At 38.7% G+C, this 27,217-nt stretch overlaps 1 protein-coding gene across 1 annotated transcript; it reads left to right on the forward strand.

Moving 5' to 3' along the window:
* Nucleotides 1-4,869: 4,869 nt before the first annotated feature.
* On the forward strand, nucleotides 4,870-26,468 carry TMC3 (transmembrane channel like 3; the record flags this gene model as incomplete). Its single annotated transcript, XM_080626539.1, has 22 exons — nucleotides 4,870-4,979; nucleotides 6,263-6,406; nucleotides 7,631-7,706; nucleotides 10,537-10,618; nucleotides 11,262-11,368; nucleotides 12,381-12,479; nucleotides 12,572-12,714; nucleotides 14,171-14,318; nucleotides 15,928-15,971; nucleotides 16,128-16,275; nucleotides 16,544-16,653; nucleotides 16,799-16,877; nucleotides 17,984-18,229; nucleotides 19,661-19,789; nucleotides 20,358-20,425; nucleotides 20,657-20,785; nucleotides 21,395-21,505; nucleotides 21,953-22,078; nucleotides 23,450-23,528; nucleotides 23,724-23,766; nucleotides 24,847-25,141; nucleotides 25,628-26,468. 22 exons carry the CDS (start codon nucleotides 4,870-4,872, stop codon nucleotides 26,466-26,468), a joined length of 3,357 nt encoding a protein of 1,118 aa, XP_080482665.1.
* Between the last annotated feature and the right edge of the window lie 749 nt (nucleotides 26,469-27,217).

The raw sequence follows: 27,217 nt of genomic DNA on the forward strand, positions 1-27,217 counted from the left end.
TGCTGACCTGTGTAAGTTCTTCTTAGCTGAAGAACTTCGTCATAACTCATAGAATCATAGAATAGTCAGGGTTGGAAAGGACCTTAAGATCATCTAGTTCCAACCCCCCTGCCATGGGCAGGGACACCCCGCACTAAACCATGCCACCTAAGGCCTCATCCAACCTGGCCTTGAACACCGCCAGGGATGTCAGATGCATTTCAACATGACCCTAAACTCTGACTGAAGGTACGTTTTTCATGTATAGTAGAAATGGTGCAAAACAACATTCTAAGGTTTGGAGGACAATGAAAACCAGCTTGAATTGAACCAGGCCCAAACTTTCTGTACTTCAAATGTTGACAGTCCTTTACTTCCCTGCCCTGGGACAAAATAAGACAATATAATAAATCACGTGTTCCCAAAAGAACCTTAAAAGCCATTGTGCAAATTCAAGGATTTCATCTTAGTCAAAAACATAAAACCAACCCCAAGCCCTGACTATTCAGTTACTTTCTGCCACTATCAATTCCTTTAACTCTTCCTCTTTTCTTTGAAAATGTGAAATTTATTTTGTTTATTTTTTAAAAGCATTCTTAATTTTCACTGACTCTTGTGTCTGGCTTGTAACGACTCATGTAAGCCTGGAAAATAATTTGGTTACAGTGCTTTCAGAAAGGTCTCTGGTGAAATGCATATGGCTTGTAGGATCCACATCATAGTGCCGGATAGACAAAGCTGCACAAAATACAGATTCCCTTGTAGTAGGAGACACTACAGCCTATGACACGTGAAAAATAAGTTTTCTGATGGTGCCTAATTACTTTCTTGACACCTCAAAGCAGAGAGCTGCAAGTCACAGGGGCAGTGTGTCATGCAAAGCAGGGCAGTGCTGCAAGCCACGCGCATCAGCTGAACTGGTTGTAAAACCTGTTGAGGCCTGCTCTGCCCCACCATGGGTGCTTGGCTTGGCATGTTGGTGTTTCTGTTTTATCTTTAGCCCCCTTTGCCCCCCTTCTATTTGTCCTTAGCCACTCTCTTGGTTATTAGGCTTTATAATACTCTTGATAATTTTCTGAATTCAATATATTCTGTTGTGGATTGTACTGTCACAGAAATGTATCTTTTAATGGCCATGATACTCATCCAAGAATAAAAATAGTCATCTTATGATGATGTAAGATCACTTAACTGCACAGGAGGAGCTTTTTAAATGGATATTTTTTTATGTGGGATATGAATCCACAAAGAAAACTGAACTATGATGGGAGTATTCTCCTTGATCCAAGCCTGATAAATGTCAGCAAGAGTTATGAACACGCTAAAATTGAAAAGCAAAACCTACTGTATGAAATGAAACTGTCCAAACAATCTTATGAGGAGACAATGACTTAAGAGGAGTTCAGTAGATCAATTTTATTCTCAGTAAGTGAAGACAATGGCTTTGGCATTGTGACCCTGGAAATCCCATAACTGCTCTTATGTCCAGCTGCACATCTATAATATCTCTGGGGACTAAACAGGTGAACTGAGATTGTAATTTGAGAATGAAACATCTTTCTCTGAAGCCCAAATGGGTTGTCTCTTGATCTTGGTTCTTTCAGCTCTAAAAGTAATGGTCTTCAAGCTAAGAGGAGTTTCAGGGTTTTCACACAAATTTGGATGCTGTACAGCATCATTACCTAATGCTGGTTTCTATGGGGTTGAATGTTTTTAGCACTACCGATAATTAGTTCACTTAAAGATGTACAGGTCAACTTTTTGAATGTTTCCAGATACTTTTTTCCCCGTCTGTTTTACGTATTTAAGGATTGGGAGGTACAATATTCTTTTTATACACAGATGACTGAAAAACTCAGTCCTTCCAGGACTTTTTACCTTGGAATTGGGATCAGCAGTGTTGTGAATCTCCCAAGCAGGGAGATTTTGAAAAGGTCCCAGAATTTAACTTCAGTGCTGGAAAATTTAATGGGTAAAATTTAAACTGAAACTCCATGGTAATGGACACACATGGAAAATACTATTTGCCTGAATTTTCAGCAAGCAGAATACACCAACCCAGCTTTTTCCTGCATAAGTGTTTGAAAATGCAAAATGATCCTATGGATCAAATGTGAGGCTTCCTATTACGCACAGAGAGCTGCCACTATAAATTTTGCAGTAAAAGGTTAATGTCCTGTTTTACATCCAGTTAATGGTAATTGAAATCAAATCTATAACCTCTGTAGTATTCATTCAGAGTAAAACAAATCCCAGTGGGTTTCTGGATTCAATAGAGCATATTGAAATGGGCAGCTGGGTGTTCTGGTTGCTAAACTGCTTGCTGAGTTGAAAAGCAAAATGAAAATCCTCTTCGTGGTCTGAGTTAATACTTGAGTTCTTTAAAGGGGCCATTGCAGGGATCATGGGTGATGGAGGATGCCACCAACTTCAGGGATAAGCTCTCGAAGCCTGCTTTCTATTTTCTCTTATAAAGCACTCCACATCCTTCTGTCAGATGGACTCTGAATTCATAAGTCTCTTGCTGCTCATTGTTCTTTTGGTGTGTGGTAGTAACTTCATATTACGTATGTGACTCCATCACTGGCAAGATTAGAGCTATATAAGTGTCAGACTTGCATTGTCCCTTTGTTTTTTAGACTTTAGGCTTTATTCTAACAAAGGGAAACAAAAAATATCTTCCTTGTTGACATGTTAAGATATACTAGCTAATTAAATCTATGTAAATCATTAGTGTTAGTATTTTAATGGTTTTGGTATTGCTATACTACCATCATATTAAAAGATACTGCTTTATCTGTGAAAGTTAGTAATCCCTGGGAACTACCAGTGATATTAAGTCTTAATATCTCCCAGATTTCTGGGGAAGCTTCCTATAAGATATACCATATGTGCTCTGTGCTTTACTGTTGGCTACATTTTGGAAATGCAGTCGTCTTTGTCTGGTCCTTTTTTCTAATCTGAAAAGTGTCGGGTTGAGTTACACCCAATGGACTTACCCTTTCAAAACTGTAAAACCATGCAAGTAACTCTAGAGTACAAATAATCAGGCTTGTGACTAGTTAGCCCTTTAGTTCTTTAAATAAGTACAGTACAATGGACAGAACCATGTTAATGGAAAAGTAACATTTCTCAGCAAGTGGAAATATTTTAGATTAACTCAGGGCAGAAGGAAAAAGTGGCCTGTGCTATTCTCTACAGGAATATTAGCAGAGAACTTGATGTTCTTTCTTGTCAGAGGCTGCAAATAAAAGTTAACTACAACAGACCATTATTTATGTAACTGAAACTGTTGCTGCATTGTGCATAGAGCTATTAAGGAGAGAAAATACCAAGTTGGGAACAAGTAAAAACTCTCTGTAAACTCTTCATTTCTCTCCCGCATTCTGAGCATCAGATTATGGCCATAGAAACTATACGTACCAATTTTTCTTTGTCAGTTTTGCTCTTTTTTTGATAATGTAACCCAGAATACCCACAACTTCTATGATGGAGAAAGGCATTGCAAATTCACTTGACGATATGTCAAGTTTTTCAGCTGCCCTGGTCCCAGAAAAGCTTGGAGCAGCCTCTTCTCTCCTGACAACACAACACCAGTATCACACAGATGCTGATGGGAGAGGGTGGTGATGATGCTGACTACAGGAATGGTGTCAGGGGACTGTACCCCATGAATATATAACTGCTGGCAAGTGCAGCATGTCAGCTGCCCAGTACTTAATCTTGGGTTCAATGGATGGGTTAAGTCTTGAGTTGACATAACTGAGCAAAAGCTATTACTACTGTATTTTGGTTGAGACAGTCAAAACTGAAAACTAGTGTTTTGCTATCAGTTTTATCATGGACATGAATAGTCTGACTGAATTGGGAAGGTCATGCCCATATGATGCTAGTTAATGATGTAATAATATGTAAGCATGATATGATAGGCACTGAATGCATCATTCCTGTGAAATGCAGAAATGCCATCCTTATTCCTCAAGCTCCTAGCACCAGTCAATAAATTATCTTTAAAGAGATTCTGTGTTAAAGATGATTTTAGTATCAAATTAATTTTGTAACAAATAGTTCAGTAGAGCTGAAGAAATGGGAAATGACCATCAGATGGTAATTTTTTGCAGTGTTGTATCTCTAGGAATAACTGTTATTGTTATCACTAATCTAGTCAATGCTTACAGTAAATGCTAAAGATGATACAGCAATGACTGATACAGTTGATTAATGGAGTTGAATATAATTGAGATATTACAACTGCCAAGAAACAGTGAATTGCTTGGTAATCCGTTCTTGCCTGAGTAGCAGGTGTTTTGATACCTCCAAGAGAAAAGCCATAAATTTAGGTATAAGGAACACTGACGCGTTGGGTACAGGGCCCAGGAAAGCAGCATCATGATGTTCTGCCAGGGCTGTCCTCTAGGAGAGGATCTGGAAGTCCTGTGGGAGAATGGTATTGTGTTTTTCTCTGCTAGTAAAGGCCAAAATGCAAACTGTCTTACTTTACCCAAGAAGAACATTGTCTCAAGCACATGAAGCACAGATGTCAACAGTACATTGATGTTAGAAACATCACTCAGATCAGACCAGTGTGGTGGGATGGCATTTTGAGGGAATACCGCATTGAATTAAGCCCTGCAGCTGGCCCACTCTTGGACTCTGCTCCCTACCTTGCTTCTGGGCATCCCACTTAAAAGCACCCTGGCCAGGACTGCTGTGCACTGCCTCTTTAAGGTCCTCTCCACGGCTGGAGCACCAGGCACAGGCAGCAATCCTCTGCTCAGCAGGGCTCGCAGTCGCTCGCTGCTCTTTACTTAATAACATTTGGCTGCATATGAGACGTCTGAGGGCAAACTGAAGGCTTCCTTCTCGTGTGGCAGAGTTTCACCTGCCCCCATGGCAGCAGCAACGGGCTCTGCTGCAGTAAAAACTGCCAAGTCCTGCAAGAAGTATCGCACGGTGAAGCGGCACGCCAACATCTACACCTACCAGGAGCCACCCCACAGGTAAGAGGCTCTCCTCTCCTGAAGAGCAAATCTGCCTTATCTAGCACAGAAATCAGATGTTGTCTTTTTGCTTTGATTTAAACAGTGTGATTTTTGTTTTAAAACAGAAAGGAGCATGAGAAAATTCATTCTTTTCTCTGTCTTTAGATGTATTTCAAACCTTTTATTTTCACAAGAGTCATGTTCTATACTGCAGTGTAAATACTGTACATAAAACAGTGTGACTCCAATGAGTTCGGGGTATAGCAGGGTAAGAAATCTCTCAATACTTTTCCTGTGTAATTGTACATTTCCCTCAAATGTCCCCTGTGACTGAGGAGACAAGACTGTCGACTGGTGGTCAGTGGTCTGAGGAAGTATGTCCTTTGAATGTTCTTAAGAGGCATGCTTTAGTTTATGATTTATTTCTAAGTGATTAAAAAGTGTTGCTTCTTCAGCAAAATTGCAGGGAACTTTCCCAACAAGTATATAGCAATACAGTTAGAAAACTTCCTGGCTGGTGTTTGTTGCAGTACTTCAGACCCCTTCATTTTATTCAGGGGCAAACAGTCACCACAGGTTTATAGACCTAAGCCTGTGCAAGAATGAATACTGCTGCTGTTTCATATACAACACCCTGTTTCAGAAACAGAATTGCAAGAGCTGTAGCTTACCAAAGGTGGTGACAGCATCAGAAAAGATGATTTAATAATCATCCACAGAAATCTGCATCAAAGCACATGAATCTTTTTAACAGGGACAAGTAATTTGTGGTGTGGGGAGTCCCACATTCCCATCCCCTTCAGCAGGGAGCAGGAACAAAGGGTGAGCACAACCTAAGCATTTGTCCCCCCATTTTAACAGGAAAATATTTTATCATTATTACAATAAACAAAAAAAGTCCACCACCACATTGTGAATAAATGATAGTCAGCACTTTTGCTGGAAATGTTTAGACAGCACTTTGTTCTAGAAAAATATACAGAATGTCTTGCGAGCATGGTGTACAAGCTCTATGGCTGGAAAAGCTTGGAGAGAAAGACTGGGATTTGTGCTGGGGAGTAGGGATAATTTATAACTGAGCAGCAAGTGGTGAGGACGGAAAGAGGCACATCCTGGAGATGGGGAAATCATCCAAATTATTCATCAACCTTAAAACAGTAAAGTTGTGAGAGTTCCCAAGCTCGCTTCTGTTATATTGCTCTAATAGACTGGATCCTGTGCGAATCCACAGTTTGCTGGAGATCTGAAAGGGAATAATTTGTCTTGGTTTTCCTCTCATGGGGTGTGTGTTGGGCTGCCAGCAACTCAGATGAAGATATCAGTGAAGAAAAGGCTGAGAGCCATGATCCGGAGCAGGTCTTCCAGAATATCCAGTACCAGAAGGAGATTATGTCCAATATCCGCTGCCGGCCGTGGCCAATGAGGCAGAAGCTGAAAGCACTCAGGTAAAGGTGTTTGCACTAAAGCTTTCAATCTCCCTGACTATGGCAGTGCTTCCAGCCTTAGGAGAGTCTATTTCAGTGTAACCTGGAAGGGATTACGCACAGAAATGATTAAGAGCTGCTAGGAAAGCATGCTCTGAGGGAGCTCTGACAAGATCCAAGAGCTGGCTGAAGGCAGCAGCCTCGGGTTGGAAAGTCTGCAGGTGAAGTTGTCTCCTTTGCATGCCTGTGGCTCCCCTTAGACCGTGATTGTGCAGAAAAGAGAGACTGAAACCACACTTCGGCTATTAGCTATTAAAACTGTGTGAGCTATTCAGTGGTCTACGGAAAGGCTATTGGTAATGCTCAGTAATACCTTTTTAAGCTAAACCATTTCACTCTGTCCCAAAAAGGAAAAGTAGTCTCCTGTTTTAAAGGTAATTGCATGGTATGAAAGCAGAAGCTGATCAAAATCTCCAGTTAATACGTGGTAAATGGCAGTAATTATATTAATAATTCCAAATTTACAATGAAAAAGTGGGTACCAAACTCTATAGGTCACCTGCCTAAAGTGTGTCAGGTCTTTCAAAGCAAGATCTGTTTGGGGCTTGCTTTATTTTTCTTTATCATCTGACATCTTTCTCATAAGCCTCTATAAGATTCTAGGATGCCATTTTAGTCATGAGGAATCCCTAGCAGCAGTAAAGCCCCTGTGCAATCTTCAAAGCAAAGAGGGACCTTTTTCGGGCAGTCTGTGACTTGTTGCCTTTTTGCTCTTGTTGATGAGATCTTGGTGTTCACCATCCTCCTTCTGCTGAGGTCAAAGATTGCATATGACCAGATGAATACCGCACCTCTTTGCTTTTTACAAGAGCGCTACACCATATTTGCAGAAAAGCTGTTAGTATCCACATGAGATTCACCAGACCATAATGGTGATCTTTTAATTTTACTCATTTAGGTTGCACCAGAGTTTGATTCAAAAGGACAGATTAAAAAAATGGAGGAATAGAAAACTCCCTGCAGTCAAGCTTTGGAATGCTGAGTTTTCTCATTAAAAATTCTTGGTGGTTATACCGTGTCAGTAAATCCTCAACAGGAAAAGAAAAAAGCTTTGCTTGGATAAGGGTTTTATGGGGAAAAAATCCACGATTGTATTTTGACAACTTTGCTAGTTGCCACTTGCACAGAATAAGGGGCTCCATGTAATGGGATCAATATTGAATTAATTCCACCTTCTTCTTGCAGACAGGCGAAGGAGATTGTGCTGAAGTATGAAGGGAGGCTCACTAGAACAAGAGGTTACCAAGCTGCTGGGGCAGAGGTACGCCTGCTTTTTCTTAAATTACAGCTCTTTTCTATACCAACAGCCACCTGCAGATTTCATTCTTAGAAGCATATGTTTACTCTGCAGTTCTGATCTCCAACTCAGGAATTCTGTCGAAGGAGGGAAAAGCAGTTTAAAGCTGCTGCTTTCTTTTTTTTTTTTTTTTTTTCCATATTGTGAATTTATTAATTACATTCTTGCAGACTCATTTGATGTGTTGAGGGTTGGTCCTTTTATGAACACAGTATACGCTTCCTTCTCAAACCATTTACAAATACTGACGCCTGCTAGAGGGAGCGATGGGGATGGGATACCAACACCACAATGCCAGTATTCTCTGAAGAGCGATTTCACCAGACTCCGGGGCCACAGATCAATAGTTTAGTATGACAAATGTGTCTAGCTTTTAGTTGGGAAGTCAATAGCTTATGGTAAATACATTGTTAAAGAAGATTTTTGCTTGCATAATACTCAAAGAATTTGAATCTAATCTTAGCAAATCTATTTACACCACTGAAAACAGACCCTGGCCCTAATTTTTGGTAATTAATAACATCTAGGAATTTGTCCCTAATATGCAACCAGCAGAGGGGAGAGATCTTTAATCATGTAAGTAGTCAGGAATATTTTTGTCATCATAATGAGCAGACTTCTAATGACTAACTTATCGTCATTCAGGGTTGTAACAGTAAAATAGAACATCATGTGGTTTATTCATGTGAAGAAGTGAAAGGCTGCATATGTATTTGTTGTTCTGTTATGTTGGCCTGCAGCAAAGGTTTACAGTACCACTTTCCAAGCTAGGAAAGAATAATTTATCCTTGTTCTGCCTTTGCGTGTGTGGCAAATGCAGTGGAAGTAACAAATGCTGTTAAAACAAATACTGGGTTTTGCCTTTGACTTGAGTAGGATTAGGTGTTACCTAGAAAGAGAAGTGCTAAGGGTCTGCAATTTATGTCAGTACATCAGAGATTGGGCTCATTATTGATGATATGAATATGCTTATATTCCCCTTCTTATAAAACACAGAGGTTTTCATCTTGGAGTTCACAGTGAATAAAAGTTTGTATCTAAGCTAATTACCCTTGTTGTGTGTATTTGAAGATACTCAGCACAGGGATATAATTCAGCACTGCTCATTATATGTAGGGGAACTGTATTCTTTCTTCTTTCCTAGAACAAATTAGTGAATATAGCCTTTGCATCAGTACATCAGGGCTAAATTTGGCAAATGCAACAGAACAAGTTGTGTTTTGGTTTTTAATTGGAAGGGCTTCATTTTCATGTATTTTCTTAGAAAATAGCATGGTGACCAAGGAGACAAGAATTGTGGCACAGCAAAACAAGCACTATATTATCAGAATTAAGAATTCAGTGGTTGAACATGTACTAAGAACAAAATGCAACTGTAAGTGTATACATTTTTAAGTAAGTTTTTAAACTTGGAAAGATACACACTGTTCATAATTGGATAATCCATTAATGCTATTACTTATGAAAATCGACATGGAAGGTGGTTTTTTTTTTTTCCTTCTCACTTCAATTATTTTATATTTGCTTTGTATTATTTTACTTTTTCAATTAATTTTACATTTTCCATTAATGTCAGATGCCCATACTCTGGATTCTAAGAGCATAAATTACCTGTTCAGGTATGCAGTGGGTAAGAAAAGAGGTGACAGCTATCTAATTATAATTTTAACAAATACTACTCCCACATGGACACTTTTGTATGCTTCGTAAACCTCCAGTACAACTGGCACAAGCTGCTTGATTCCTTTGTCAGCCTGGTGCCCGCTGTTTTCAAATGAAAGTAACCATCCCAGCAATTTCCATGTAACTCACAGCATCTGCAATTTCTTTGTCTAATTAAAATACTTCCCTTTCATGCAATAAAATACCCACAGCACCATAAAAATTAATAAACTTTGGCCAAAGAGATTGATAATACATTCAGCAACTAAAATGTTATTTACTCTTCTTCGATTCTAGGAGATTAGATTACATCATACAATATTGACACTGCTGCTGCCTAAAATATAGGGTTGAGGGTTTTTAATATCTAGTCGTACTCAAAAAACCTTAAAGTGCACAATAGATAAATATTATTTTTGTTGATACAGTAAAATTATAGCTCTAATTCAACACATCCAAAACTGCACTCAATTTTGCACATGCAGATTTTGTTTCTTCTCCCACATGTGTATGTACAACGCACTGTCTGCAGGAAGACGCTTTCCTGCAACTGTGCAAAAAGTTGTGTTTGAATAAATACTCTAGAAAATATAACTGCAGGTTTTCTGCTGGTGTCAGCTGAGAATATAATAGTTGAATTTGCTGCTGTTGAATACAAAAACTTCCTCTTAGGCATTACGCTTCTCTAAAATTTGTAGTTAGTTGTTCATTTGTTTGTCCTAGAAATAAACTTATTTCATGTAGTTCAGTGGGATTCCCTCATAAATTATAGGGAGGTGACGTGTCTTGGCAGGACCTAACATGTATGACTTCAGCTGCCTGGAGCTGCTGCCTGGCCCTTCTCTGCAGTTCTTCCCCTCCACAGCAACCAAGGGTGACAGGGAATGGCACCTGTTGGCTTCCTTCTGTTGGTTCCTCATGGTCTTTATGTGTAAAAGATGTAGATTGGTGGCTCCTGACTGTGCTCTCAGACATGCTCCGAGATCTTAGTAATTAATGTTTGTAATACTTTTTGTGATGCAAGATGAGACATATGAGCAAAATGCTCAGAATTTGTTTGGGATTTTTTTGTTTGGTTGTTTTTTTTTTCATGCATAACTGTCATATTCTCATTTCTCTGCTTTTTGCTCAGCTTTGGAGAAAGTTTATTCGACTTGCATATAATTTTGTGGTCATTTTTATTCCCTGGGAAATGAGAATAAAGAAAATAGAAAGTAAGTATAAAGACTTAATGGTATTGTACAGCAAAGTACTTTTTAAAATGCTGAGTGTTAGAGTTTATGTTTTAATACACTGAATTAAATAATATTTGGGAGAGTTAAATGCACACTTTCAGCAGTTTTGTTTTCATTTAAAACTACTTTTTCTTCTTGGTGTTTTAAACATTACACCATTCTCATTTATGGTCTCAGTGGGGGCTAGCTTTTAAGAAGTCTAATTTGTCCTATTGTGGTTCTGAAAATGCAGTGAGATTTGGTAATAGTTTATCAGAGTCCTTGGGGCAGCATTGTCAGGCCAACATCCCTAGATCTGCCCAGGGTCAAGTGTGGTTGTAACCTGCGTCACCAGCCCTTGAGTCTTTCAGTTGAATTAAAGCAGGCCTTAACATTACATAGCAATTAGGTCACACCTCTGTGCTCCTTGCTTAAATGCTGCTGGTAATTGTGGGACTTCCCGAACAGAGTTTGTGTTGGAATTATTTTCTTCCATGACTAACATTTTCTCTACTTTGCTGTATGCCCTGTATGAATAAGAAAGATTTTCCCATTGTTTTATTATTCAAATAAGACTTAATGAATAAATGATAAGAGCTTTTACAGACTGTGTAGCTCAGATAACTGTTTTCTCTGGTTTAAGGTCATTTTGGGTCTGGAGTTGCCTCTTACTTCATCTTCCTGAGATGGCTGTTTGGAATCAATATTGTACTTACTATAATGACAGGAGCATTTGTAGTTTTACCAGAGGTAAGACCATGCTGTTAATATTTACATAAAAATGCCTACTGCTGCACTTTACTTTCCAAATTAAGCAAATGCCACACTTAAATGCATACATCAGTTTGCAATGTACAATTTAAAATGAATTATTTAAAAATGAATTCACCTGCTAAGAGGGTTTTTATCTGCCAAAGGAGAAGAGATTGTTGCTATCAGTGTTAAGAGATGATATTTTGTCAACATGGTACTAATGCTTTTACAGAATATGTTTTTATCTAATTACTAAAATGGAGAACCAAATCCTAAAAGCTGTAGTTGGTGTCAAGCACACTCAAGTCCTGTCAGTGTCATTTACAGGCAGAAAGCATAACATCCCTCTCCAGACTCTGGATTACTGTCCATCACAACTTATTTTCTAGAAGTTCTGAACAGCCACAACTTTGTTTGCTTTTGCATGCAAGTAAGGCTAGTTGTTAACTTTGTTAAATTATTCATAAACATTATTTTCCCTCACCTAATCTGTGCTTTAATAAAGGTTATCGGACAACGTTTTAGGTAAGGTAAAAAAGAAAAACTACCTCCAGGAAAAACAAAAATTAAACTGAAATAAAAAGGGTATTTACTTAATTATTTTCAATTTTTCAATTTTTTAAAAGTAGATTTAATTTTGAAATATCATTCTGAGATCAAACACTGCCATGTTTAATTTTAAAATGCTTAAAATTAACATAGCTTCCAAAGCTATTTTGTTAATGGCTTTAGTTATCTCTTTCCATTTCTCAGCCATTTCAAAGATGTCTACAGAGCACTAAATTTCCTCATTGGTAAACCACAGATAGCAAAAGAAAAACAACCCACCTGGCTTCGTGGGAGATGAATGCAGGATTGCTCATGGAGTTTCTAGTTTAGAACAAGGAGAGTCCTAATACTTGCTGTCCTGGTGGTATCATCTGTGCGAGCAGTTATTGGTGGGTTCTGCTGGGCACCAGTGGGTCAGATGGGCTCACACAGTGTCTGAGACCTCCTCTCTCTTTCCCAGCTACTGGCCGGGGCAGCGTTTGGCACCACAGACAGAAAGACCATTCCTGAGGAGCATGTTGAATCTGCTCAAGACCTGGACACCATCTGGTCACTAGGGGCAAGACTAAAACCACTCTTCATTGTTTCACTACCACTATTTTGTTGTTGTCATTAGTTACTACTCTTATTTATGGGTTCTGGTCTTTGCAGGGCTACCTCCAGTATTCTGTTTTGTTTTATGGCTACTACGGTCATGACAGGAAGATTGGCAAAGCTGGGTATCGGCTGCCTCTTGCCTACTTCCTTGTTGGAATGGCAGTGTTTGCTTACAGCTTCATCATTCTCTTAAAAAAGTAAGACTTCCCATTTATTGCTGTTAATAAGCTTGTGTGTTCAGGCAATCGTAACAGCATATTTATCCTGCTTCCTCTGTATTTATTCTGCATAGTTCTATTCATCTGCTCAAGTCTGCTAATATCAGGGAGGCAGGCTGTGTTTAATTCTAGTTTGCTCTTCATCTTGCTATCGTCTCTCTTCATTATCCCAGTCTATAACAGGAGGGTCATAAAGGAAACGATCTGTGTGCTTTGTGTTTGTATAAAGTCTGACACCCATTGAGGTCCTTTCTATTTTCTTCTTTTCTGGTAAAAATATTGCTATGACAAAAATTTACATTTTAACTATAATGCTTTCAGCATCATTATTCCCATCTATTGAAATACAAATACAAAACCCCCATGCTAGTTGTAATAAATTTTCATTATTTCAGCTGGTATGTGGCACCCCTTCAAATGTAAGCTTCGTTTCTTTGTTGTTGAAGGGCCAGGAGTAGGAGTTAGCAAAGAGAGCAAGGCTGCTAGTGCTGACCATAAATCCAGGAATGTGCATTGCTTGGAGAGGAGCAAGGTCACTCTATCCTCTCCTGATTTGCTTTCATTTCCCTCTTGGATACCTATTACCTGTCACAATGCAGTACAGGGACATTTTGAGCACTGCCTGTAACAACTCTGCTTTGATGCCAAACTTTTCCTTTTCATTTATTTTTATTCTACCTGTCTTTGTGCCAAGGGTCACCGGTATATTTGGCACTGATCTACACGCTTGCAGTTTCTGGATATGATTAGCCCTCCCCCTTCTGCCTTAGCTCACTAACTCTTCACTTAGCTGCTTACAGTTCCCTTTTTGATGCTGTCCTTTTGGATGCCCTTTCATAAGCTATTAATTTTCGTTTCATTTTTCACGCTTTGCAATATTCTGCTATCTTGCCTATCAGAGATGAGTAGATGGGTTTTCTTTCTTTTTCCCAAAGTCTGTAAAAGGGCACTGGGTTCTATTTGACAATAACACATATTTTGAGGGTGAAAACAATACAGGAAATAAACAGATTTTGTGCACGATTGCTGGTTTTGCCAAACTGCATTGTAATCACAGTAACAGTGACCTTAGTGGTGGTATCTTCCAGCTGGATCCTACCTGGAGATCGTAAAATTGAAATATGTTTAAGTCCACGCTCTGGTGAGATTTATTTGCTTTACTTGTCAGCTATAAAGAATGTACATATCAAAATGCCCTTCCACAGTGAGTCACTTCTGCATTAGAACAGAAGGGAAAGTCATGCTCTGAACCCCACCCTGTTTTATTCTCTTCAGAACACTGCCAACAATGACACAAGTTGCTGCAAACTTCTGATAGTTCTAAAGGTGTAGATATCTAAACACTGAGCTGAAACAGTGATTTCCTTCATACTGATATTCATGCATTAACAGTTGAATATTTCTTTTCCTTTTTTTTTTTTTTTTTCTTTTACAGAATGGCAAAAAACTCAAGAATGAGTTTAGCAAGTGCCTCTGATGAAAATTACACTTTTTGTTGGAGACTGTTCTGTGCTTGGGACTATTTAATAGGAAACCCCGAGGCTGCAGAGAGCAAAGCTGCTGCCATAGTTAATAGCATTAGGGTGAGCAACTGACCCTCAAATCATTCACAGCTGTTTTGTTTGTTAATCAGTAAGATATATTTCTTCTTGTTTCTTTGTATTTCCTATTCACTTACAGATCTGTTTGTCTATGGGAGGGCGGGTATCATATTTCTGTGTGATAATGTAGTCACATCACACTTGCTGACACTGTAATTCTGTCCCAGCAAGACCACTGTGTTCCTCTTTGGAAGAGCTTTATATAATACCGCTGTATGTGAGACAAGAAGTTAGATAGACAGAAGTTAGATGCAATTTCTTGAGTAATAGAATCAAATTCATGTTAACAAAGGATTTGTCAGGAAAATATACAACTTCATAACATTTATATTTTTTTTATGGAAAGCAGGTGGTTTATGCCTTAGGGATTTGTTCATAACAGGTGTAGCAGGAGAACCCCAACTCACATTTTGCAAGATGCTTTTTAAAATAGTAGTAAGCTTTATCTCTCTCTTTTACTGAGAATCATAGAATCATAGAATGGTTTGGGTTCGAAGGGACCTTAAAGATCATCGAGTTCTAACCCCCTACCACAGGCAGGGACACCTTCCATAAGATCAGGTTGCTCCAAGCCCCATCCAACCTGGCCTTGAACACTGCCAGGGATGGGGCAGCCACAGCTTCTCTAGGCGACCTGTGCCAGGGCTTCACCACCCTCACAATGAGGAACTATTTCCTAATATCTAATCTAAATCTACCTTCTTTCAGTTTGAAGCCATTACCCCTTGTCCTGTCACTACATGTCTTTGTAAAAAGACCTTCTCCAGACTGTCCAAGATTAAAGCTTGTTTATAATTTCCTGTGCATAATTTATCGTTATTTCTTCATTATTTTACCAGCTATTATTCAGACTCCTCAGAGAAGTGGTCACAGGACCAAGCATGTTCAGAGTTCAAGGAGCATATGGACAATGCTCTTAGTCATGTGGTTTAGTTTGAGTTAGTCCTGCAAGGAGCAGGGAATTGGACTAGATTTTCCTTGTAAGTCCCTTCCAACTGGAGATATTCTATGAATTCTATGATTTATTTCATCTCTCTGTAACAAATGGTATAGGGACATGTTGCAGCTCTCTCAACTTTAGAAAATTGCTTTAAACACAGATGTTTTCCATTTAGAATTTAAGAACAGCTGTGGTTGTCATCAAGAGTAATTTATTTCCCAAATTTGGTGTATTCTCATTAAGTCATTGAACAAAATTACTTCAAATTGTGTCAGGGGTAAATTAAGAAGCTATGATATTTAGTTATTTCTATGACTGAGGATAACTTTTGACAGTTCTGTATTACATTGCTGACACAGGGATCCTGCAAAAAGATGTGGCAGTGTCAGTCTCTGGTTGTACCCCATTGATAATGCATGACTGAGAGTGCACAAGTTATTTGATTACTGCGTATTAGCTTCTCAGAAATCTCCTTTGCTATTTGAGCTCACTTATCGCTCCTAAAAAGCTGTGCAGGGCAGAGAGGTATTTATCTACTTGCACTTCCAGGATGTCAAGTTTTTTATTAGTATATTTGATATCTTCTGTGAAATACATGTGCATTATTTTTGCTGAACTCTATTCAAATGATAATGCTGTTTTTCTTTCAAGGAAGCTATATTGGAAGAGCAGGAAAAGAAGAAAAGCAAAAACTTGTATGTATATAAGATCAGAGATACTTTTCAAACCTCTGTTTCAATGTAGAGAGCAGTGCTAATCTGCTTGTCTCATATTTCTAAAACCATACTAGAAAAGAATCATGGTGTCATAAGAACTACTGTGTTGGCTGTGTCTTCTCTTTATTTTTCCAGGGCAGTGACTATAAGCTTAAGAATTATTGCAAACATCCTTGTGCTTCTCTCGCTTGCTGGAAGTATTTACATTATATATTTTGTCGTGGATCGATCCCAAAAGTTAGAGCGCACCAAAAAGGAATTGACGCTTTGGGAAAAAAATGAGGTACACAGCGTGTTTATGCCACTTCTGTGTTAGAATCAGGATTAGTAATTTTAAAACTGAGATGTCTGGAATAAAGATTCCCGACTGATATTCCAGATTGATAGTTTTGTATCATAAGTACTGTTATTACAAATGTCAATAACTTTTTAAAGCATCTCTTCCAAGAAAAGCAATCACCAAAGCATGTGCATCAGCATTATTTCACTCATGGCACTACAGATGATCCACATGAAAAGCTACAAAACCGCTGCATTTTTCTGTTCTGTAGGTAAGCGTAGTTGTGTCACTGATTACAATGATTGCACCCTCTGCTTTTGAGCTTGTGGCAGCCCTGGAGATGTACCATCCAAGGACCACTCTTCGCTTCCAGCTTGCCAGGTAGGGGCATCACGTAGTGTAGAAACGATGTGAGGAGAAAGAGAGGGAGAGATGTGTTCTGGTAGAATGTTTTAGTCCAACCAAACCAGACAATGCATGAGAATTCGATGGAATAACAATGCCGATAACTTATTCTTGTTTTCAGAGTTCTTGTTCTATACCTGGGAAACCTTTACAGTTTAATCATTGCTCTCCTGGATAAAGTGGACAGTATGAGTGTCACTGTAAGTTTAACTTGATGTTTTTTGATGTGTAAAGCTAGTAGACTTTATAGATAAATAGGCATCGTAATATAGATAGTGATATAAATCAATTCTGATACAATTTGTTTGAAATTGATTAAAACATATTACAGTTTAGGGTTGTTAAGTTTAGTTTTGATTCGGAGGAAACTCCAGGAACAAACTTGCCAACAAAGTTTTCAAGCTGACAAGCAGGTATTCTTTATTGCGGCGCCGGGAGACACGGGGGATAGCTCCTCCTAACGTGTGTCTCCCCCTATTGCTCCATACACTGCCTTATATAGATGTTGGGCATACATACATATTCATGAGGTTACGTATGGATTACATAATTTTCCAGAGAGTTCCCCGCATGCGTACAAAATTGTGGTAGGGGTCTGTGAGGGTCGTTTACTTCTTCCAGCAATCTTCATCACTTCTGGCTGCCTTTGATGCATGCGCAGTAAATGCTCATACCAGCTTAATTGGATTGTTAACACCAAAGACATAATAATCCTTCTAGCTTCCTACTTATCAGTTAGTTTAACTGTAGCCCATCCTGGACACCTGCCATTCCCGGATACTCCTTATCCCTATGTCTCGTTATTCTAGACTATTTTTCTTAAAACTATGTCAACTATAACAACTTATCTTGCACAAGAATTCTCAGTGTTTTCTCTAGCTGTACTCTATTTTTCCCTCTACATATCATGTCCCTCAGTAATTTTCCACTGCTACTGTTACAAAGCCATTACACTTAGCATTACTTAAAACTAATTCTAAACACTTAGCATTACTTAAAACTAATTCTAAAAGTTTATATATTCTATTTTATGATTTTATGGCCCCCTTTGTTTCAGTTTGCAATTTTCATTTACAACTACTTGCAGGGTTTTTGGATAACTGGATCCATTTGATTGCTGATATAACATGATAAATAGATTCCTGTGCATTGCTTAACTATTAATAATTATATAAAAAAAGCCAGTCACTTAACTGCTGCTTAAAAATACACAAGGAAATGCCTCTGTGTGTACACTGTAGAAAGTGCAGACATCTGCATGTACATACAGTTGAAAAAGTAGCTTTTGGGACATTTATTATTTCAGGACTCTGATGTTAACCACAATGCAAGCAATTTTGCCACCTTCTCAACAACTAAAACTCCTTCTAAAGAAGACAATTTATCTACAACTATCCCCAATGTGCACTTTAAGAGAAATGGCATTGTCACACTGGAAGAGAGTCACACTCAAGGCATGACAGTCTCTGACTCGCTGGTTAACAGAACAGTTTCCTTAAACTCTAACACCCAGAATCCACAGGATCAGTGCTGGGAGACGTATGTTGGCCAAGTAAGTAATTGTTTTATTATGTCATCAACATATTCCTAATCCACATTTGACAAAAATATTAAAATCACTTTGTGCTGTGTTCAATTTTAGAGCTTTTCTTTATATAAATTCCAGATTTTAGTTAAGGATTGTGTAGAAAGAGTAAAGTCAATGTGAAGTTACATGGCCCTAGATCCAAACTTTGTTTTTTGTTCCATTATCTGCAATGTGTTCAGTGTTGAACAGATGTTTTTTTGGCAGTCTTTGGTCTATGTTGTCAGCTCTGTAGAGGCAGATCTCTAGAGATCCATGCAGAGCCATGTATGCATGTTCCCACAGTTAGACTGCAGAAAATCTGCAGACTTAATATGACAATTTTGCTTCCCTCTGTGTGAAGCACACAAAACGCCTTTACTTGGAGTGACTAGCAGTGGAACCAACACATTTTAACCACACAAAATTCAAAAGATGTCCTTTGATCCCAATGTGCTTTGGTCACTGTCAGTGTCTCACATCTGCTTAAGCTACTAGACTGACTGATGATAGTGTGCTTCTGACTTGCTGAGCTCCTTGTTCAAGAGTGCGCAATGTTAAAGGTCCTGTTTGATTGTCTGGAGCAGCAGATCCCCCCCGCCCCCCGGCCCCGTAGATTTATTAGCCTGATTTCTATTCCCATATGCCACTTTCCCTGTTGCAAATCATCAGGAAATTTTTAGAATCAGTATGCATGGCGTTTGTGGGGTTTTTTTGGTTGGTGTTTTTTTGGGTTTGGTTTGGTTTGTTTTTTGTTTGGTTGGGTTTTTTATTTGTTTGTGGGTTTTTGGGTTGGGTTTTTTGTTTGGGTTTTTTTGCTTTTTTTGGTGGTTTTTTTTTTTGGTGGTTTTTTTTTTTTCCCACCAGAATGGGCTAGAAATGTTTGGAAATGAACCTTTTTATTTAATTGTATGTTTTTAAAGTTCAATTAAATATAGGAAAACCCCAGGCATTTACAAGCAGTAAACAGGTCTCTTATGGCTTGATGATCCTACTGCCATTGGGGTTTGGTTTTCTACAAAAAATAAGCATTTGTCATTGTGACGCACTTAGCAAGTACATATTACAACAGTCAATGTAATAAAAAGGACTGGGTACAGTAGAAAACCCAGCCCATTTCAGTTTATGGAGATAAATTTTCAGAGCAGTCATTGAAAAGAAAGCCTGAAGCCATCATCACCAGAGTTTTATTGCTGTAAGCAATAGAAGGAACACTGGAAGTTTCATTATATTTGTTCTCTTTGCTAGATCAAAGACAAGAGAACCATCAAACTGGAAATATTTAAAGGGAAATTACTTATATTTAAATCATATTTTATCAGGATACTAAGCTTGAGCCAAAATAAAAGTACAAATGCAACAAGAACCGCATGCATTTGCTTCCAGCGTGACTCATTACCTGCAAATAATGTATTTCAGGAGATGCTAAAGCTTTCAATTATCGACATGATTTTCACGGTCGCAAGCATCCTGCTAATTGATTTTTTCCGTGGACTGTGTGTCCGATATTTAAGTGATTGCTGGTGCTGGGATCTAGAAAGCAAGTTTGTAAGTACAGTCTTTCTTTTATCAAACTAAGATACTGAAGATGAGTAGGCTCCTTCCTCGTAAATGGGACGTAGTGGGCACAGGGTAAATGCAGAGATTGGATGTTTTTCTCAAGCATGGCTGTGGTGCTAAAGTCTTTGTCTTTCTCAAAGCAAGATCACGGAGCTGTCCCAGAGTCAAAGACGAGACAGCACAGAATTGCCCCTCACATCATCTTTTCTGTATCTGTAACATCTATTCGTAGTGCAGACAGTGGTCCAAGGGACCATAACCAAAAGCATATAGCCCTTTAAGAAACTACAGCTAGTAATATCTGCTTAGCAAGAAGCTGTTGGCATGAAAGGCCGAGGACTGTTCTTTGTCCTTAACTAGACATGAAGTAAACTAGAGAGGAATTAATGCACTTACTAGTTTTTATTGTGTTCCCACTGCCTGCCAAAAGTTAGTATTTGAGCTGGACATCTCAGTCTATGAGCTGTCTTCAAACTGATTCAGTCAAATGCTTCTAATAAATGATCTGAAATAAAGATTAAGACAAGGCATTTATCCTACACTGTGCTTCTTGCAGCCAGAATACGGAGAATTCAAAATTGCAGAGAATGTACTGCATTTAGTCTACAACCAAGGAATGATCTGGTATGTAATCCAGAAAAGATTTTTTCCTTGTTGGCTGATTACCAAGTTAATCTGATGATTTCCAATGAAACCTATTTCAGTAGGATATTGGTAATGCCATCATTTATACTCTATTATAATAAGAGATCATCTGTTGATGGTGAGCTGTTGGTTTGGTTTTTTTTTTTCTATGTTCTTTCACTGTTGAAATTGCTTCTGGCAACACTGAGCACTGATATATTATTTTTCTAGGATGGGAGCTTTCTTTTCACCTTGCTTACCAGCATTCAATGTTCTCAAGTTGATTGGACTCATGTACCTGAGGAGCTGGGCTGTGTTAACGTGTAATGTACCACATCAGCAGGTTTTCAGAGCATCTCGGTTAGTCAAAATGAGAACAAAAGAATAAATCAAATGCAGGCAACAGAAATGTCTTCCATGCATCGGAGCAAAATGACAGAAGGTTTTAGCTCAGAAAGTTGGCAATCAAATTTGACAATACTGATAGTAAAGGTCTGTGGAAAAAAACAGTGAGAAACTGCAGGGTTTGTAAAGTTGTACAATATGCTTCTCCATTTTTTTTTTATCATGGTGAATATCTTAATTATTTACTCAAAATTGAAATAACTTAGTGCATCTTTAATTCTTAAGAATCACTTATTTCTCACATGTTTTGAAGATTAATCAACTTCTGCTACTGTTCTTTTTCTTCCCCAACACAACTGGGCACTGAGGTCAGGTTTTATTGAAGAGTGCCATAAAGCATTCTCTGTCTGCAGCAGTGGTATCTGGAAAACAGTGCAAATAGGATTTTGATCATTAAGAGCCTGTTTAAACTGGCTCTGTTCAGACTTTCTAATCATAGCAGAATGATTTTGATCTTTCAGAAATGTAGATCGTGAACTCGTTAGGAAGATAGAGACTTGTACCTTTCCTGTTCGCTCTGTTTTTCTCTCTGATTAGTATAATCTGAAACATGTTTTCTTGCAGATCAAATAATTTCTATTTGGCCATGTTGCTGTTCATGTTGTTCTTATGCATGTTACCAACAATTTTTGCTATTGCCCGATATAAGCCATCTTTAAGCTGTGGTCCCTTTAGGTAAGTTATAATGGATAAATGAAAAGTGCAAAGACTTTATTTCATCCTCTCACAATAAATTAATTGGGTTCAATACCCAAATTACCAATTAAAAAAAGTTGATAGGACAGTGTTCTGCTGCTGCCGATGTTTTGCCAGTTTTAGATATAATTTGGTGAATAAGTCAATATTCTGAGTGAAGCTCCATGTTTTGCTTTATATCATGGTTCAGTTATTTTATGTTTACACAGTGTAATGTGCCATTGAGCAATCTGGCACATATCACTGTCTTGTGTCTCAATTCAAGCACCCTCCAAGCCTGGTCAATGCCTTTGTGCTTTGGAAAGATTGTTAAAAAGCAAATAATTATTAAATTGCCTTCTTTTTTTTTTTTTTTTTTTTTTTCTTCTTTTCCCATTAGGGCTTTCTTAGAACTTACTTTTACATTTATTTCTTTCCCTCTTGTAGTGGACAAGAAAAAATATATGATATTGTTTCTGAAACAATTAAAAGTGATTTTCCCACATGGTTTAACACGGTGATCACTTACATCAGCAGTCCTGTGGTTGTTCTCCCCGCACTATTACTATTATTGTAAGTACTTTGGTTTCCACAGGCAGGTTAAATTGGTTGTATTAATACTGGCCTTATCTCTGGAAAGTCAAACATTGATACTGAGGAGTAAACACTGCATTATTGTCATTTTATTAAGCATGTCTGTAAAAAAAAAAAACCAAAACAAATCAACACCTTATTGACTATATGGTATATGGATCAGACAGGAATTAGAGTATGTTAAAAAGACTATCATCACATTTTGAAGAGGAATTTCTTGTTTTGGGATACTGTGTTAGAGCAAATTCCCTACATTGTGACAAGGCTTGCACTGCTGCTGGTTCCAGGAAGTTTTAAGATCCTTCTTCCCCCTTAAATGCTCCTCAGAAATTAATTTTCCATTTTCTCATGTTCAGTTTATGACTGTGAACAGGGCTCAGTCTATAATTTAAAGAGGCTACTCAGTCACCCTGATTTCTGACAAGATAAATCAATTATGAAGGTCTGCTCTTAAGTGTTAACGTAATATAACCTGCTGCAGACTTTCCAGAGTTAGTTCTTTCTTACTCTAGTTCCTAAATAATTGTTCACAGCTGGGAATTCATATTTATTTTGCGCTGTTTGAAAATCACTTTGCTTCTGCAAAGTATCATTTGTCTTGCATGTACCTTTGTATCATTTTTTGCCTGTGAACTACAGATGAATGCAGGGTTTGTCCCACCAGTGAACTTTTCAGATAAATCTAAAAGACTGAAGCACTACTTCCTACTTGCAATTTGTCCCAGCCATGTAAATATGAACATATTTACAAATTTAAGTAGATCTATTGACTGCTTCAAACTGATGGCTAAGCACACATGTAAGTGTTTGTGGTAAAAAGTCTAGCTGTAAAACTTTACCTCATCTGAAAGCCAGTGTAATCCATTATGTCAGGCCAGCATTGATCTTGGCTGTGCCAGTGTAAACAAGGTGCTATTCCAGTTGGTCAACAAAATTACACTGGTATGAGTGTCAAACTCAGCTGTAATTCTACTGTCTCTGTTCCATAACCTTGGACTGGGAAAAAGAGACGAGAAAGTATTTATCAAAATTTTCATTTTGAGCATGTCCAGATTTAAACAAAAAAAAAGCCAGAAATGCACCCAGGGTTACGTGCACAATGAAAAGACCTGCAAAAACCCGCAAAAAACATAGGCACAATTAGAACTGCTGTTTAATCTGTTTTTCAGTATCATTTCTTTTTCATGTGTGTTTGCTTGAAAGAAGGCCATATCTATTATCATGGTATAAAAGAAATGCTACAAAGCAGCAACTATAAACCTGTGTATCATTTTGCTGGCCTACAAACCCCCAAAGAGAAAACTGTCAGGAATGTTTGAAGTGACTCATAATCACCTCTTTCACTTCTAGCATGCTGATCTATTACCTACAAAGCATTGCAAGATCATTAAAATATACCAACAATCAACTGAGAATGAAGATCCAAACAGTAAGTACAGGGAAAAGCACTTTTACATGCAGTTTGGTGGGTCCTCAGTTAAGGAACTAGCCTAATTAAATCTCTAATTTTCAGTGTTTTGCAATGTAACACCAATCCTACGGTTTTTTGTCCTTACACAGCAGTGAATTTTACTCTCTAATCCATAATAATTTAGTGCTGCTTATTCTTCTGAATATATTTTAGGAAAGAACTGAAGATAAGAAAAAGGTGGTTCAGATGGCAGTAGGTAAGTCAGTGAGCTTTAGAAATGCCACTATTAATGAAGCACTTGTATTTGAAAAACATTTTGACTTCTCATACACACAGGGAAGTTCAACTACATTCTAAAAACTGTTTCCTGTAGAGTCCTCCTTTTAGATGTTTCTGAGCTCAGCTTGACGTAATCTTAGAAGCACTGAGACAAGGTGTGTAGTTTACACCTAAATTCTGCTGGGATCTTTGGACTGTGTATTTTCCTGCTTTTATCACCAACAGGGCAGAACCTGTGAGGCATCTCTGGTGATTCAAATCACGTCAGACCTTGCGTAAAGTTCAGTCTAGTAGGCAGAAGAGGAGATAGAGAATGGTCCCTATTCTTTCACCTGTGATGGTGAAATATTTCATCAGCTATGAAAAGATTTCAGACTTAATTGTCTATTGTGCCTGAGGGAATCTGAACCTGTACCTTCCACTTCTCAGATTTTAGCAATGAGAAACCAAAGGATGCCATCCCTCTAATAACTTCCAGTGTGAAAGGAACCACGTAAAAATTTGCCAAGCCAAAGACATGATTCAGTAGCATTATGGCTGGATTTTAATGCTACCGTAACACCCTTATAGCTCTCCAGCAGACACATAGATAGCAAAATACCCAATGTATAGCAATACAGTGACCAGGAGTGACTATCAAGGGCAAAAAGGTATGTGTCCTAGTTAGATTTCCTTTGTAACAGAAGCCAAATTCAGCTTCTGGCTGCGGCCACCACAGACACTGGAGCCAGCTTGCTGAATTTGGCCACCTTCATATTGGAAGTGCTGTGCATCGGGTACTAAAATGGGGCTCTGGAAAAGAGACACTGGCTTGTTACCCATTTCAAAATCCTGCAGTGCAATGCCCAGTGTCATTTTTAGTTTTCCCAGTGCTACACCTGCCACGTACCGTAGCATGCCAGTGCACCCCTTTATCACCGTGTCTCCCAGTGTGGCAGTGTTTTCTCTTTTCTGAACACAGTAGGTTCTGTCAGCAAGACTGCAGGATGAATTTAAGCCACTGCAGCTTCTAAATTTAGAGACCTTGATGGTTCCTGTAATAATTTCTGTTTTCCAGCCAGAATCCGAAATCTGGATGGGAATGACAAGAGACCAGAGCAAGAAACTGATATTAGCCAGGAGTCTTCTGTTCGGTCCTCAACTCCCCAAAAGAATGGCAGTGTCCTGAACTTTGAATCTCCCATGACCAAAGGCACCAGAATACAAACCATTTCCCAGTCTGTGCCTCAAACTGTGCCCTCAACTGATGTTGCAAGACCCATCAATGCAACTCCCACAACTTCAACCTCTTTAACACCAGCTTGCTCAGCATCAAGTGTACAGAAGCCAAGAAACGATCGTATCACAAACAGGCAAGTCTGCTTTGGTTTTGAAATGGCTTTTATTCCAGCAGCTCCGTGACCTGTGTTTATTTACAAAACAGCTGTGTATTCCAACTGTCTGGAATAGTAAAATAGCTGAAGAATTTTTTAAAAGGAGATTCATTCATGGGTACTATTCAGATTGCTGGTGACATCACCTCCTTAACTCTCCCTTAATTGAGATGGGATTATAAAACTTTTGAAACCTCAAGCAAGGATAAATATCAGGCTTCCCCTCAGGCACATAACTGAAATACTTTGTGCAGGATCCTCTTTCCATGAACAAGACAAGCACAGTAAAAGTGAAGGAACTTGGTGCAGAATGCCTGTGCAGGTCTAGCTGAATCTCCACCCTTACAATCTAGAGTTTGACTTCCAGAACAATGAATATTTATACTTTATTTATTTATTATATTAATAGATAAGTGTGTATCTCAGTATCTCCCTTCTTCTTTTTTTTTTTTTCCCTTCCCAAAGGTACCCAAGCATTGTGCATAGGAGTGCAAGTGATCTCTCTAAAACAAAGCCCTACACACTAGTGAATTTCAAAAAGCACACTGAAGATGTTCATTCTGAGCCTCTCTTCAGAAAAGGGATCCAGCAGGTAAATCCGGATGCCCTTGGGGCAGGAGCTCCGGTTTTTGTGGGATGTAGACCATATGCTACCAGGTATTTTCTTGTTAATGAAAATGAGACCCACAAAAAATCGCTGCGTTCTACCTCCCGACTCCAAAGGCACTTCAGGAAGGGGGAACCAGAAGGTATTATTGAGTTGTACCCACGAAACATCAGGAGATATGTGGTTCGAACACCACACCAGATGTATTCCCCTCATCCCAGTGAAGATGAGGAGGATGAAGAGGAACTTGGTAGAGAATTCATGAACAGATCCCATCGCCCTCGCTCACTGTCTGATCTTCGCCCAGCATCACGGTTTTACATTGGGGAACATGGTGATGGCCACATTCTTATGAGCAAAGATCTAGCCAGAGTACATTACAAATCCTGGGATGACGGTTTTGAGCTAGACCTGGATAGGCCTCCATATGCTTACAAGAAAGTGCACCTGAACTACCCTGAGCCTCGTGTGAAACCGAAATCAAAGCAAAAGCTGGAGCAGTCTCTAACAGAGTCTGATTCCATTTCCATTGAATCCAGCAGTGATCCGCAGAACAGCAGCAATGACCAGTACATTCAAGTCATTCATAGCAAGGAAAAGTATCCAAAACCTGGGACAAAACTAAACAAAAAGAAATCAAAAAACAGTGTTGACCTAAATATGTCTGAGCCTAATGAACTGGTATGCTCAAATGTCTGAGACAGGGTCCCAGCCTTTTTGTGTCTTGAATGTATGTGATCTTGTTGTAGTTGCTGTTTGACGTCTGCTAGAGTAACTATGGCATAATCTTTGCAACAACAGTGTATGTAGCCACTCAAGGTGGGAAGAGCATAGTCAGCCATGTGGTTTACTGTTGATGGTACCTTGCTTTAATACCACAACTGATAGATTCCAAAATTTGGAAGAGAAAATTACTGCAATTTATTATTCATCGCTATGCTATTAAAAACCAAACCCTCACCTACTGGAAAACTGAAAGCTATGTACTTCGGGCACTTCAAATAAAGCTGTACAGAAACATGTCACATCAGGTTCTCTTTGTCTCTTTGACACAGTCACAGCTAAAGATGCCTCCACTGCCTAAATTCAGCAGGTAAGCAGCTTCCTATTTACAGTACACCCTGATCGACCCTGCTTCAATATGATGTATCTCAAATCAGCAATAGGTTGACTACAGAGACTACTGAGTTTAAAGTCTGTTCAGTGTACTGCAGGGTTATCAGAGTTATTTGATCGTCGCGGAGCATGCCAGATTTCTAGATGAAATCCTAGATCTATTAATTTCCTGGCAAGACTCCCCAGTCCAGCCTCATTAGCCTCCCTGTGGAAAACTTTCTAGCTATGGCTCCTAAAAAAGTTGCTTCATGACTCCTAATTTACTCCTATCCTGTTTTTAACACATCATTCCAATTTTTAACCTTCTTTAGATTCTAAAGATTGTTTTGGTA

Source organism: Psittacula echo (genome assembly GCF_963264785.1).
Source record: "Psittacula echo genome assembly, chromosome: 10".
Lineage (NCBI taxonomy): Eukaryota > Metazoa > Chordata > Aves > Psittaciformes > Psittacidae > Psittacula > Psittacula echo.